The sequence below is a fragment of the Pristiophorus japonicus genome, chromosome 19, assembly GCF_044704955.1.
Source record: "Pristiophorus japonicus isolate sPriJap1 chromosome 19, sPriJap1.hap1, whole genome shotgun sequence".
NCBI lineage: Eukaryota > Metazoa > Chordata > Chondrichthyes > Pristiophoridae > Pristiophorus > Pristiophorus japonicus.
Window position 1 is genome coordinate 94929969 of NC_091995.1, and position 16065 is coordinate 94946033.

At 50.0% G+C, this 16065-nt stretch overlaps 1 protein-coding gene across 2 annotated transcripts in view; it reads right to left on the bottom strand.

Moving 5' to 3' along the window:
- LOC139230544 (arf-GAP with dual PH domain-containing protein 1) overlaps positions 1 to 16065 on the bottom strand; it is a 54525-nt gene that overhangs the window by 21665 nt on the left and 16795 nt on the right. For both annotated transcript variants that reach the window (XM_070862379.1, XM_070862380.1), the window contains exons 4-7: positions 15734 to 15825; positions 14781 to 14863; positions 5814 to 5926; positions 2943 to 3089 (exon numbers count right to left, since the gene is read on the bottom strand). In XM_070862379.1, the coding sequence (XP_070718480.1) occupies positions 2943 to 3089; positions 5814 to 5926; positions 14781 to 14863; positions 15734 to 15825 (435 nt within the window). The remainder of the gene's footprint in view (positions 1 to 2942; positions 3090 to 5813; positions 5927 to 14780; positions 14864 to 15733; positions 15826 to 16065) is intronic.

Sequence of the window (16065 nt, forward strand, 5' to 3'; positions counted from 1 at the left end):
ACGTCTGCTCATCCACATCTCGACTGCCAAAATCTTAGCCTACTCTCCCATCACTCCTGACCTCGCTGATCTACATTGGTACCCAATGTCTCCAATTAAAAATGTACATCCTTGAGTTTACATAGAAACATAGAAAATAGGTGCAGGAGTAGGCCATTCGGCCCTTCGAGCCTGCACCATCATTCCCTCAGTACCCCTTTCCTGCTTTCTCTCCATACCCCTTGATCCCTTTAGCCGTAAGGGTCATATCTAACTTCCTCTTGAGTATATCCAATGAACTGGCATCAACAACTCTCTGCGGTAGGGAATTCCACAGGTTACCAACTCTCTGAGTGAAGAAGTTTCTCCTCATCTCGGTCCTAAATGGCTTACTCCTTATCCTTAGACTGTGTCCCCTGGTTCTGGACTTCCCCAACATTGGGAACATTCTTTCTGCATCTAACCTGTCCAGTCCCCTCAGAATTTTATACATTTCTATGAGATCCCCTCTCATCCTTAACTCCAGTGAATACAGGCCCAGTCGATCCAGTCTCTCCTCATATGTCAGTCCTGCCATCCTGGGAATCAGTCTGGTGAACCTTCGCTGCACTCCCTCAATAGCAAGAACGTCCTTCCTCAGATTAGGAGACCAAAACTGAACACAATATTACGTCTCTACATTTCCCCTCCCTATCTCAGGAAACTGCTCCTGCCCTACACCCACTCCCCAGAACTCTTCAGTCTGTTGTACCTTCTCCCTTCCCTTTGCCTGAAGCAAGGCCGTGGCTTCAGCTGTCTGGGCCTCAAGCTCTGGAATTCCCTCCCAAAACCTCTCCGCCTCTCTCTCCTCCTTTAAGAAGTTCCTTAAAACTCACCTCCTTGACCAAGCTTTTGGACACCTGTCCTAATATCTCGTTCATTGGCTCAGAGCCCAGTTTTAAGAACACAAGAATATAAGAATTAGGAGCAGGAGTAGGACAATGCTCCACCATTCAGCAAGATCATAGCTGATCTTCGATCTCATCTCCACCCTCCTGCACTATCCCCATATTCTTTAATTCCCTTAGTTCCCCAAAATTTATCAACCTCTGTCTTGAATATACTCAATGATTGAGCCTCCACAGCCCTCTGGGGCAGAGAATTCCAAAGATTCACCACCCTCTGAAAGAAGAAATTTCTCCTCATCTCAGTCCTAAATGGCCGACCCCTTATCCTGAGACTGTGACCCCTGGTTCTAGACCCACCAGCCTGAGGAAACATTTTCTCAGCATTAATCCTGTCTAACCCCTTCAGAATTTTATATGTTTCAATGAGATCACCTCTCATTCTTCTAAACTCTAGAGAATATCGGCCTAGTCTACGCAATCTCTCCTCATAGGACAATCCCCCAATCCCAGGAATCAGTCTGGTGAACCTTTGTTGCACTCCCTCAATGGCAAGTATATCCTTCCTTCGGTAAGGAGACCAAAACTGTACACAGTACTCCAGGTGTGGCCGCACCAGGGCCCTGTCTTATTACGCCTCTGTGAAGCACCTCGAGATGGTTAAGGGGTAGCACACTTGCCTCTGAGTCAGAAGGTTGTGGGTTCAAGTCCCACTCCAGCGACATGAGCACAAAGTTCTAGGCTAATACTCCAGTGCAGTACTGAGGGAGCGCCGCACTGTTGGAGGGGCAGTACTGAGGGAGCACCACTCTGTCGGAGGGGCAGTACTGAGGGAGTGCTGCACTGTCGGAGGGGCAGTTCTGAGGGAGTGCCGCACTCTCGGAGGGGCAGTTCTGAGGGAGTGCCGCACTCTCGGAGGGGCAGTTCTGAGGGAGCGCCGCACTCTCGGAGGTGCCGTCTTTCGGATGAGACATTAAACTGAGGCACCGTCTACCCTCTTGGGTGAACACAAGAGATCCCATGGCACTGTAATGTCTGTAAGTTTGTAGCTCCACACTGTGGATGTGGACCTATTATGTACTGCAACTGCAGAGTTAATATTAAACAGAACCAGGCAGATTCCAGAGGCTTCCGAGAGAGCTGCCTGCCATGTTAGGAGCTGTGTGTGCTGTGCTCTGTGAAGATATCACGGGTACTATTTTGAAGAAGAGCAGGGGAGTTATCCCCGGTGTTTTGGCCAATATTTATCCCTCAATCAAAATAACAAAAACAGATTATCTGCTCATTATCACATTACAACAGTGACTACACTCCAAAAATTCTTCATTGGCTGTAAAGCGCTTTGTGACGTCTTAAGCTCGTGTAAGGCGCTATATAAATGCAAGTCTTTCTTTTTTTTCCTTGTATAAATGCAAGTTGTTGTATGGTTAGCAAATCATAGAATCACGGAAATTTACAGCATGGAAGGAGGCCATTCGGCCCATCATGTCCGCGCCGGCCGACAAAGAGCTACCCAGCCTAATCCCACTTTCCAGCTCTCGGTCCGTAGCCCTGTAGGTTACGGCACTTCAGGTGCACATCCAAATACTTTTTAAATGTGGTGAGGGTTTCTGCCTCTACCACCCTTTCAGGCAGTGAGTTCCAGACCCCCACCACCCTCTGGGTGAAGAAATTTCCCCTCAAATCCCCTCTAAACCTCCCCCCCAATCACTTTAAATCTATGCCCCCTGGTTCTGGACCCCTCCGCACTCTATCCAGGCCCCTCATAATTTTATACACACCTCAATAAAGGTCTCCCCTCAGCCTCCTCTGTTCCAAAGAAAAGAACCCCAGCCTATCCAATCTTTCCGGAGCTAAAATTCTCCAGTCCCCGGCAGCATCCTGGTAAATCTCCTCTGTACCCTCTCCAGTGTGACCACACCCACCGTAACTCGTCACTGCCTATCTCGCACCCACCCGAGCAGCGTGTAATCAAAACGTACAACGGGAGCAGCCAGTGTATTATCGGAATTGAAAGCTGCGGGGACACGATGAGCCATGTCGAGTTGCTTCGCCATCTGCCCACCTGCCCCGGCTCACCTTTCCTTCTTCGTGGTAGACGAAAATATTCCGCGTGCTGTTGTCCTTCAGGTACGTGAGCTGAAGGCCATTGGGGTTCCCGATCTTGGTCGGTTGGAAAGTAGCGTTGATGTTGTCCACTTTAATTGCAGCCTTGGGCTCTTTCGCCTACGGGGAGAGGCAGAGGGAGCGTGACTCTCCATTTTATTGCCAAAGCATGGTTAGCCAAAGGTGCAAAGGATGTGTTTACCAACAGCGCAATGTACAGGTTCAACCATGGGCCTAGTCGTCCCAATCTCCATAACCTCCTCCGGCCCTACAACTATTTTTAGCTGTATCGGTAATCAAGTGTCCCCTGATTAAAGAGGGGCCACACTCCAAAAAATTTTCAAGTGTCCCCTTGTTTTCTTTTTCAGGGCACCAGAAACACAAATTAAAGAAGTGCCTCCTGGCTAAAAGGGGGGTGGGGGGGGGGGCACTGAAACCAACAGCTTAAACAATTAAACTTTAGACATTAAAATCAAATTTAAAATTTGGTTGCCGGGGGTGATGATGCACTCCAGTCCCTCCGGCGCCCACCTCTCATGGAAGGCCGCGAGCGGACCAGTGGACACCGCGTGCTCCATCTCCAGGGACACCCCTGGCTCAATCCTCCAGCCCGACAACTCCCCCCTCCCCGAGATCTCTGCGCTCCTCCAATTCCGGCCTCTTGTGCCTCCTCCAAGCCCTTCTCTCCATTATTGGTGGCCGTGCCTTCTGCTGCCTGGGGCCCTACGCTCTGGAATTCCCTCCCTCAACTTCGACGCCGCTCTCTATCTGTCAGCCGTGGCTCAGTGGGTAGAACACGCGCCTCTGAGTCAGAAGGTTGTGGGTTCAAGTCCCACTCCAGGGACTTGAGCACAGAGTCCAGGCTGACACTCCCAGTGCAGTACTGAGGGAGCGCCGCACTGTTGGCGGGGCAGTGCTGAGGGAGTGCCGCACTGTCGGAGGGGCAGTGCTGAGGGAATGCCGCACTGTCGGAGGGGCAGTACTGAGGGAGCGCCGCACTGTCGGAGGGGCAGTACTGAGGGAGCGCCGCACTGTCGGAGGGGCAGTGCTGAGGGAATGCCGCACTGTCGGAGGGGCAGTACTGAGGGAGCGCCGCACTGTCGGAGGGGCAGTACTGAAGGAGCGCTGCACTGTCGGAGGGGCAGTACTGAGGGAGCGCTGCACTGTTGGAGGTGTTTTCATTCGGATGAGACTTTAAACCGAGGCCCCGTCTGCTCTCTCAGGTGGATGTAAAAGATCCCATGGCACTATTTTGAAGAGGAGCAGGGGAGTTCTCCCCAGTGTCCTGGGGCCAATATTTTTGCCTCGACCAACATCACTAAAAAACAGATTATCTGGTCATTATCACATTGCTGTGTGTGGGAGCTTGCTGTGCGCAAATTGGCTGCCACATTACAACAGTGACTACACTCCAAAAGTACTTCATTGGCTGTAAAGCGTTTTGGGACGTCCTGCGTTAGTGAAAGGCGCTATATAAATGCAAGTTCTTTCTGCTTGAATTATTTCACAGATGATGTAGCCTTTACTTCCCTCATTTCTTAAAAAGGAAACAGCTGAGTCATAGTTCCTTGAACCGAAAAATGAATGAGAACAGCATACAGGAACTGACAACACGATGGTCCAAGTATAGCAACTATTACAGGCCATGACCCACACTTGCCATCTCTCCGTCCACCTCTCCTTAAGGCACCGCGCTCTTCTTCCTTGGGCACAACAACCACCAACATTTATATAGCCTTTAATATAGTAATATGTCCCCAAGATGAAAACTGGATACCACATAAGGAGATGTCAGGTGAACAAAAGCTTGGTCAAGGAGGTAGGTTTTAAGGAGTGTCTTAAAGGAGGAGATTAAAAGTAAAAAAAAAGGCTTGCATTCATATAGCACCTTTCACGACCACCGGACGTCTCAAAGCGCTTTACAGCCAATGAAGTACTTTTGGAGTGTAGTCACTGTTGTAATGTGGGAAACGCAGCAGCCAATTTGCGCACAGCAAGCTCCCACACACAGCAATGTGATAATGATCAGATAATCTGTTCTTATTATGTTGATTGAGGGATAAATATTGGCCCCAGGACACCGGGGAATAACTCCCTGCTCTTCTTCGATATAGTGCCGTGGGATCTTTTACGTCCGCTTGAGAGACAGGGCCTCGGTTTAACATCGCATCTGAAAGACGGCCCCTCCGACAGTGCGGCACTTTCTCAGTACTGCCCCTCCGACAGTGCGGCGCTCCCTCAGTACTGCCCCTCCGACAGTGCAGCGCTCCCTCAGTACTGCCCCTCCGACAGTGAGACACTCCCTCAGCACTGCCCCTCCAACAGTGCGGCGCTCCCTCAGTACTGCCCCTCCGACAGTGCAGCGCTCCCTCAGTACTGCCCCTCCGACAGTGCAGCGCTCCCTCAGTATTGCCCCTCCGACAGTGCAGCGCTCCCTCAGTACTGACCCTCCGACAGTGAGACACTCCCTCAGCACTGCCCCTCCGACAGTGCGGCACTCCCTCAGTACTCGGTGTATTGGCCTGGATTTTTGTGCTCAAGTGTCTGGAGTGGGACTTGAGCCCACAACCTACTGACTCGGAGGTGAGTGTGGAATGACCTGAAGCCGTGAAAGGTGCTGGACAAATACAAGTTCGTTCTTGCTCATGACTTTTGGGTTGAAATTATTCTGCGCAACGAATATGTTCTTCATAAAAACCCCAAGCGTTTAAACGCAGTGGAACGTCGGAACCTCGGGCCTGTTCTGATGGGCTCGTCCACATTTTGGCACAGCCCCCGAGACCCCCTGTTTCCCCGAGCTGGAGAATTCAGTCCAGATTAAATCCAGAACAAGCCCAAACCTACATCGTTCTTCGCGAAGTACTTCAGGATTCCATCGGTCTCTGACAGAACAAACTTCCTGTTGAGGAACTGCCCATTATCCCGGCCGCGTTTCCACAGAAACCCTTCTCGGTAACCTTTGGGAGAAAGCAGATGGCAACAGGATTATTATTTCATGTGACGGTAAACTGATATTCCAACAGCGACCACATTTTAAAAGTACTTCACTGGCTGTCAGTCGCTTTGGGTCGTTCTTTTAGATTTATTTATACATTCCTGGGATGTGGGCGTCGCTGGCAAGGCCGGCATTTATTGCCCATCCCTAATTGCCCCTTGAGAAGGTGGTCATGAGCTACCTACTTGAACCGCTGCAGTCCGTGTGGTGAAGGTGCTCCCACAGTGCTGTTAGGGAGGGGGTTCCAGGATTGTGACCCAGTGATGATGAAGGAACGGCCGATATATTTCCCAGTCGGGATGGTGTGTGACTGGGAGGGGAACGTGGAGGTGGTGGTGTTCCCATGCACCTGCTGCCCTTGTCCTTCTAGGGGGTAGAGGTCGCGGGTTTGGGAGGTGCTGCCGAAGAAGCCTTGGCGAGTTGCCGCAGTGCATCTTGTAGATGGTACACACTGCAGCCACGGTGCGCCGGTGGTGGAGGGAGTGAATATTGAAGGTGGTGGGTAGCGTGCCGATCAAGCGGCTGCTTTGTCCTGGATGGTGTCGAGCTTCTTGAGTGTTGTTGGAGCTGCAACTCATCCAGGTATCAGATCGTGAAATGCTCTATATAAAATGCAAGTTTCTTTCTATCCTTTTAAAGTGGGATTGCATTACCAGTATGTTATTCCAGTGTAAAATTATGCTCCCTCCACAAGAGACACTTGCTGCTCTCATTAAGCTACAAGGTGTCCTATAGAAACTTTAGGGATGTGGGGAAATCAGTAGGGAACGGCTAAAAGGTTCTGGGTTCATTTTGCAAGCTGCGCTGTTGGCTGGGATAGTCGATGTGCTAAAGCTGGTCACTGTGCCCTGGGCAGGGGGGGGTGAATAAGCCAGGGTTCCTCCTCCTCATTGCTATCCTGTGACTGCAGCTGGGAAATGTGTACATGTGCGTGAGTATGTTTATGGTGTGCGTGTGTGTGTTCGTGTGCAAGCATGTGTGTATGTGTGTCTGTATATATGTGTGCGTGTGTTTAAGTGGGCAGACATGTGTGTATGTGTGTCTGTATATATGTGTGCGTGTGTTTAAGTGGGCAGACATGTGTGTATGTGTGTCTGTATATATGTGTGCATGTGTTTCAGTGGGCAGACATGCGTGTATGTGTGTCTGTATATATGTGTGCGTGTGTTTAAGTGGGCAGACATGTGTGTGTGTGTGCATGTTCGCGTGCATACTCATATTACAGAGCCCAAGCTTAACTTTAGACCTGTCTAAATTACTGCCTCTAATTTATGTTTCAAACCAGATAAAATGGGATAAGAACATTAACAAGCCTCTTTTATTTGTTTAAAAATACGAACTGAACTTTGAGCTGGCTGGGCCACACCCCGAGCTCGCGGTGGTGGCTGGTACAAGTGGACGAGTGGGTGTCGCACGAAGGGTGTTTATGATGGAAGCAATGATTTGCTGACCGTATTATATTTGATTTCATTTCGACTCAGGGTCACTGCGCTGCTGTTTTAACTCAGAAGTGAACAGAATAGTGCAAAAAAATCCCCCCAACACTGGTAAAATCCCCAAAATCCCATGGCATATTTTGTTACTTGTGTACGAGGAACCAGCGGCCCTCATTGGTTCCCTGGACAGGACTTCTAATGATCTCAAACACCAGTAACCTCTCACAACTTGTTGCATTTCAAGGGTTTTGTTTCTTCTTTATCCCCCAGTTATTTCCTCTTTGTCTCCTAGTCCGACCTGGACAAACCGTGAAGTTGAGGGACTGTAAAGATATCTCCCTGAGGGAGAGGGACTGAGACACCAGTCAGTGTACAGATATCTCCCTGAGGGAGAGGGGACTGAGACACCAGTCAGTGTACAGATAGCGCCCTGAGGGAGAGGGGTCTGAGAGACACCAGTCAGTGTACAGATATCTCCCTGAGGGAGAGGGGACTGAGACACCAGTCAGTGTACAGATATCTCCCTGAGGGAGAGGGACTGAGAGACACCAGTCAGTGCACAGATATCTCCCTGAGGGAGAGGGGTCTGAGAGACACCAGTCAGTGTACAGATATCTCCAAGGGAGAGGGGACTGAGAGACACCGGTCAGTGTACAGATATCTCCCTGAGGGAGAGAGGGACTGAGAGACATCAGTCAGTGTACAGATATCTCCCTGAGAGAGAGGGGACTGAGAGACACCAGTCAGTGTACAGATATCTCCCTGAGGGAGAGGGGACTGAGACACCAGTCAGTGTACAGATATCCCCCTGAGGGAGAGGGACTGCAAGACAGCAGTCAGTGTACAGTAATCTCCCTGAGGGAGAGGGACTGAGAGACACCAGTCAGTGTACAGATAGCTCCCTGAGGGAGAGGGGACTGAGAGACACCAGTCAGTGTTCAGATATCACCCTGAGGGAGAGGGACTGAGAGACACCAGTCAGTGTACAGATATCTCCCTGAAGGACAGCGACTGAGAGACAGCAGTCAGTGTACAGATATCTCCCTGAGGGAGAGGGGACTGAGACACCAGTCAGTGTACAGATATGTCCCTGAGGGAGAGGGGACTGAGAGACACCAGTCAATGTACAGATATCTCCCTGAGGGAGAGGGGACTGAGAGACACCAGTCAGTGTACAGATATCTCCCTGAGGGAGAGGGACTGAGAGACACCAGACAGTGTACAGATATCTCCCTGAAGGACAGCGACTGAAAAGGACCCGTTTATCCCGACTCTGCTTCCTTCTGCCAACCAGTTCTCTATCCATGACAGTACATTACCCCCAATATCATGTGCTTTAATTTTGCAAACAATCTCTTGTATGGGATCTTGTCAAAAGCCTTTTCAAAGTCCAAATACATCGCATCCACTGGTTCTCCCTTGTCCACTCTACTAGTTACATTCCTCAAAAAATTCTAGAAGATTTGTCTAGCATGATTTCCCTTTCATAAATCCATGCTGACTTGGACCGATCCTGTCACTGATTTCCAAATGCGCTGCTATTTCATCTTTAATAATTGATTCCAACATTTTTCCCACGACTGATGTCAGACTAACCGGTCTATTATTACCCGTTTTCTCTCTCCCTCCTTTTTTAAAAAGTGGTGTTACATTAGCTACCCTCCAGTCCATAGGAACTGATCCAGAGTTGATAGACTGTTGGAAAATGATCACCAATGCATCCACTATTTCTAGGGCCACTTCCTTAAGTACTCTGGGATGTAGACTCTCAGGCCCCAGGGATTTATCGACCTTCAATCCTATCAATTTCCCTAACACAATTTCCCGCCTAATAAGGATTTCCTTCAGTTCCTCCTTCTCACTAGACCCTCGGTCCCCTAGTATTTCCAGAAGGTTATTTGTGTCTTCCTTCATGAAGACAGAACCAAAGTATTTGTTCAACTGGTCTGCTATTTCTTTGTAACCCATTATAAATTCACCTGAATCTGACTGCAAGGTTTGTCTTCACTAATCTTTTTCTCTTCACATATCTCTAGAAGCTTTTGCAGTCAGTTGTTATGTTCCCAGCAAGCTTCCTCTCATACTCTATTTTCCCCTTCCTAATTAAACCCTTTTGTCCTCCTCTGCTGAATTCTAAATTTCTCCCAGTCCTCAGGTTTGTTGCTTTTTCTGTCCAATTTATATGCCTCTTCATTGTTGCCCCTCCGTGACAGACTCACTAATCTCCCGGACTGCTGCTGATTCATCGGCCACCTGCCCCTGGAGGTTGAGATCCTTTACAGTTGGCTCTCAGATAAATCTTAGCATCAGGCGTGGCTCAGTGGTCATGGGTTCAAATTACACTTTAGGGACTTGAGCACAAAAATCCAGGCTGACACTCCCAGTGCAGTGCTGAGGGAGCGCCGCACTGTCGGAGGGCAGTACTGAGGGAGCGCCGCACTGTCGGAGGGGCAGTACTGAGGGAGCGCCGCACTGTCGGAGGGGCAGTACTGAGGGAGCGCCGCACTGTCGGAGGGGCAGTACTGAGGGAGCGCCGCAATATCAGAGGTGCCGTCTTTCGGATGAGACGTTAAACCGAGGCCCCGTCTGCTCTCTCAAGTGGCCGTAAAAGGTTCCATGGCACTATTTCGAAGAAGAGCAGGGGAGTTATCCCCGGTGTCCTGGGGCCAATATTTACCCCTCAACCAACATCACAAAAACAGATTATCCGATCATTACATTACATAGGATATACGGCACAGAAACATGCCATTCGGCCCAACCAGTCCATGCCAGGAACTTGAGCACAGAAATCTAGGCTGGGACGTCCGGAGGTCGTGAAAGGCGCTATAGAAAGGCAATTTCTATCTTTTTTAAACTGGTGCCCTAATGGGATGGGTGATCCTGACTGCTGAAACAGCGGGGGAGTTTACCAGTGCTCTAGTCTGGTAAACTACATGGTCTCTGTCATGTATCTTACATTATTATATATAACTATATCCTAACATGCTATACATGACTGTAATAAGATATGACCTGTGACCATCAGCATACCTTACCACCAGGGGTGTACTTGCAAGAGACAGGTATATAAGGACAGGTCTCAGGCAAGTGCAGCATTCCAGAGCTGTGAAATAAAGGTGCAGGTCCAAAGTGACCTTGACTTCACTACATGCCTCGTGTGAATCTGTACTGAGGGGACAGGACTTTACAGTGGCGACGAGTTACGGGATTACAGAATCCACAGAATGGCGAACAACGGATCAGATGAAAAGTACAATGCGGGAGACAATTGGGAGGACTTTATAGAAAGGCTCCAGAAAAGCTGGAGTGAGTTCTCCGATGAACTGAGGAGAGAAATGCTGAGAGACTTTTTCATTGAAGGAATAGGACACGCAGGCATATTCCGAAAGCTGATAGAGACCAAGAACCTGACCTTAGAGGCAGCAGCACTGGTTGCACAGACATTCTTGGTAGGGGAAGAAGAAACGAGGTTGATTTACAATGCAGGTACGACAACTAACGAAATATTGGAACAAGAAGTTCACAGCAATAAACAAGCTGCTACCCCCACACACAAGACAGCAGGCAGAAGCCATCAAGGGCCACAGGAACGGCCGTTCACACCTCATCAACCCACAATGCGAGCAATCAACTACAAACAGAGAAGCTCAAGAGAGATCAGCCAGACGCAGCTCATTCTTTGGGAACACTTTGAACAATGGAACAGGTCTGTGCTGGAGGTGTGGGGGTGGGCACTCGTCAAGGGGATGTCGATTTCAGCAGGCTGTTTGCAGAAATTGTGAATATACAGGGCATTTGGCCCGCATGTGCAAAAAAACGGCAGCTCGACTGGTATATGAATCGGATGGGTAGGAAAGCGGACCAGAAGATGGTGGGGACAGTACCCGAGACACCGATGTACAGTGGGTCAACACGATCAATGGCCGCTGCTCCTACAACAGGATGCCTCCTATAATGATGAGGGTCCTACTCAACGGGATATCTGTCAACATGAAGCTGGATACGGGAGCGAGTCAATCTCTCATGGGCGATCAACAATTTGAATAACTGTGGCCGCATAAAAGAGACAGAGCAAAACTCACAAGGGTCGACACCACACTAAGGACCTATACCAAAGAAATCGTACCAGTCCTCGGCAGCGCCATGCTCTCTGTCACACACAAAGGGACAGTGAATCGACTACCCCAGTGGATTGTCCCCGGCCCTGGCCTACCAAACCGTGGTTGCGGGTGCACATAGACTATGCGGGCCCATTCATGGGCAAAATGTTCCTCGTAGTTGTAGATGCATTTTCAAAGTGGATCGAATGCACCATTTTAAACTCGAGCACAACCTCCACCACTGTGGAGAGCCTCGCAACCATTTTGCAACACACGGAATCCCTGACATATTGGTCAGTGACAATGGTCCGTGCTTCACCAGCGCAGAATTCCAAGACTTTATAATTGACCACGGCATAAATCACGTCAAGAAGGCACCATTCAAGCCGGCCTCCAATGGCCAGGCGGAGAGAGCAGAGCAAATCATTAAAGAAGGCATGCTTAAAATCCAAGGTCCCACGCTGCAGGGTCGCCTGTCGCGACTGCTGCTGACATACAGATCTCGACCGCACTCACTGACTGGGATCCCCCCCGCGCAACTGTTGATGAAAAGGACTTTAAAAACAAGGCTCTCATTAATCCTCCCAGACAGGCACAAAATCGTTGAGGCAAAGCGCCGTAAGCTGACTGAGTACCATGACAGAAATTCGAGGGGGAGATGGAATGAGATAGGGGACAAAGTGTTTGTACTAAACTATGGCAGGGGTCCCAAATGGCTTGCAGGGACAGTAACGGGCAAGGAAGGAAACAGGCTACTGGTTGTACAAATGGACAATGGCAAAACCTGCCGGAGGCATGTAGACCAAGTCAAAAGCAGATTTACCAACAACACTGCGGAACCAGAGGCAGACTACAATGTGGAACTCGTACCACACCCGATGGACAGACAGAGGGAACAACCTGAGGAAAGGGCAATCCCAACAGACAGCCCAGGCGAGTCAACAACAATCACACCAATCGAAACAGACAGCCCAGGCGAGATACCAGCAACCACACCCAAAGAAAAACAGACATCAAGGCAAACAACTGAATCACAACTCAGACGCTCCACGCGAGAGCGTAGACCACCTGAGAGACTGAACCTATAAAGACAATAAGACCTTGGGGGAGGGTGATGTCATGTATCTTACATTATTATATATAACTGTATCCTAACATGCTATACATGACTGTAATAAGATATGACCTGTAACCACCAGCATACCTTACCACCAGGGGTGCTCTTGCAAGAGACAGGTATATAAGGACAGGTCTCAGGCAAGTGCAGCATTTCAGAGCTGTGAAATAAAGGTGCAGGTCCAGAGTGACCTTGACTTCACTACATGCCTCGTGTGAATCTGTACTGAGGGGACAGGACTTTACAGTCTCAGCTGGTTAAATGCAAGTGATAACCTTTGCTTGGGGTCGGGGGGGGGGGGGGGGAAAGAAGGTCCCAAAGAGTGCCAATGGGCTCTGGTCCTGGGTAAGTGGGGTTTATCCCTATAGAGAGAGAGAGCGAGAGGGGGGGGATTTCTCACTAGTTTGCTTTGAAGACTTGGCTGACGGGATCAAAAAAGCGAGTCCAACCATCACCTCTTGGTGGGAGAGGTGCTGGGAGGGAGTACGCAGTGTACAGATAACTTGTCTTTCTAAAGTTGGTGTAGTAATTCTGAAGAACGAAGTTCCTCTTTATACGAAAACTGCACTAATTTCAGAAATTATTGCAAGGCAGCCGGCTTATCTGATAAGGCTGCGGCTGCTAAAAAAAAACTCAAACTAAAAGTGGACAGTTTGTAAATCATTGAACCCATGCTGCTCCGGGGTCAGCCACTCATTCATTCAGTTACGGAGACTCGCCTGAACCACAAAAGCACAACAGGCGTGGGCTGCTTGCACTACACTGGGTCTTCGAACCCCGACAGGCCTCAAAGCCCTGCCTCCACAGATGGGCGGGTGGCTCTGGCCAACGTTCCGTTGAGCCAATCAGACGAACTGGCCTCAACAACTTTCCACAGGCTCACCACTCTCTGGGTGAAGAAGTTTCTCCTCATCTCGGTCCTAAATGGCTTACCCTTTATCCTTAGACTGTGTCCCCTGGTTCTGGACTTCCCCAACATTGGGAACATTCTTCCTGCATCTAACCTGTCCAATCCCTTCAGAATTTTATATACTTCTGTGAGATCCCCTCTCATTCTTCTAAATTCCAGTGAATATAAGCCTAGTCAATCCAGTCTCTCCTCATATGTCAGCCCTGCCATCCCGGGAATCAGTCTGGTGAACCTTCGCTGCACTCCCTCAATAGCAAGAATGTCCTTCCTCAGATTAGGAGACCAAACTGTACACAATATTCAAGGTGTGGCCTCACCAAGGCCCTGTACAACTGCAGTAAGACCTCCCTGCTCCTATACTCAAATCCGCTAGCTATGAAGGCCAACATACCATTTGAACAGGCTGGGTCTCTTTCCTTTTGGAAAGCGAAGGCTGAGGGGTGACCTAATAGAGGTCTTTAAAATGATGAAAGGTTTTGATAGAGTGGATACAGAGAGAATGTTTCCACTTGTGGGAAAGAGCATAACTAGAGGCCATCAATATAAGATAGATAGTCACCAAGAAATCCAATCGGGAATTTAGAAGAAACGTCTTTACCCAGAGAGCGGTGAGAATGTGAAACTCGCTGCCACAGGGAGGGGTTGAGGCGAATAGTATCGATGTATTTAAGGGGAGGCTGGACAAGGATATGAGGGAGAAGGGAATATAGGGTTATGCTGATAGAGTTAGATGAGGAAAGGCGGGAGGAGGCTCGAGTGGAGCATAAACGCCGGCACGGACTGGTTGGGCCGAATGGCCTGTTTCTGTGTCGTATACCCGATGTAATTCTACCTCTTTACCAAACTCTAGTATTTGAAGATCACCTGCTCCAGGTAGCGGGGTGTAATGTATTTGCTTCATGGGTTCTTTGCTTAAGAATTCATAGCAACACATTGCTGTTAAGAACTAGTTGGTTTGTTAGCAAAGGTTTAACAATCACACTACACATTACTGGTTCATCCACCAGGCTCACAACCACCTGCCCCATCGTGAATCCCCCAAACCCAACTGGCTGGGGTTTTATTGAGTCTTGTGAACATCACATGACTGGCTAAGCCACTCCCAACTCAACAGCTCTACCAACCTGTGAGCATCCTCACAGGGGCATACATTACAGGGGGGGTGCCCTAACGGTAGTCTAGCACAGCATGAATCAACATATTTTGGGGACGGGGGAATATTGAGAGTTGGGCCAATTAGCCGCACCTACCTGTAGCGTAGGCCAGTGGCTTATTGGCCTCGATGAAGTCTTTACGCTCGTACTTCGATCGGATCCACTGCTCCCGCAGGACCCTGCAGCACCCAAAGGGGACCCATATCAGTAATCACATCCTGCCGTCCAAATCTTCCTCCCATCCGCTTCCCCATCGTACCCGTGCCTCCCCACCCCCTCTCCCCATCCCCTATTCCCATTCCACCCCAACACCCTTATCCCAGCAGACTCTCTCCATTCTCGTCCTCTCCGGTCCACATTCTACTCTCCCCATTCCCTATCCCACCTTTAACATTCTCTGCCCTTGCCATTCCTTACTCCCATCCCACACTCGCTGTTCCCCTCCACTTGCCCCATCCCACCTCATAGATGCCACAGATAACCCAATGTGCAACACTGATAGCCCAGTGAGTCTCCCAGTAGCCCAGTGAGTAGGCCATTAAGCAGCCCAGTAAGCGGCCCAGTAGCCCAGCGCGCGGCCCAGGAGCCCAAAGCCCAGTGAGTAGCCCAGTGAGTAGCCCAGTAAGCGGCCCAGTAGCCCAGTGAGTGGCCCAGTAGCCCAGCGAGTGGCCCAGTGAGTGGCCCAGTAGTCCGGTGAGCGGCTCAGTATCCCAGTGAGTGGCTCAGTAGCCCAGTGAGCGGCCCAGTAGCCCAGCGAGCGGCCCAGTAGCCCAGCGAGTGGCCCAGTAGCCCTGCGAGTGGCCCAGTAGCCCGGTGAGCGGCCCAGTAGCCCGGTGAGCGGCCCAGTAGCCCGGTTTCTGGCACGGCCGATACCATGCAGTGCACGGATAAACCAAGAAAGGAGAAGTGTGAAACAGCATAACATTACCATTCCATGTCCGGAATGTACGGGTATGGCAGGTCTCAAAGTCTTTCCTGACAGTCTCCTTGCATTTTTAAACCCAACATGAAGCTACCCGAAGCCGCGTTAGGCGATGCACTGTACTCACTGGCAGTCCATGTACATTGGTACGTAGTAATATGCGGGCACAAATGTTTCGTACTTGTGTTTGGCTGCTGCGTTTCCAAGTTGGGCCATGTGCTGGAAGAGAGATAAGCCGTTATACGCCAAGCCAGGGGGGGGGGGAGGGAGGGAGGAGGTATGTGGGCACTCAAATTCCCCCTTCACTTTTCTCCCCCTGTCAGATAGCAGCTCGCGTAGATCTTCAGCCAGACGCCCGGGGGTCACAAGAGGATGCCTTGGGGTTCAAACCTGCCTGTGGGGGGTGGGGGGGGGGGGTATCTTTGACTCTTCCCTCCCAATCCCCTCATCAACCAGCAA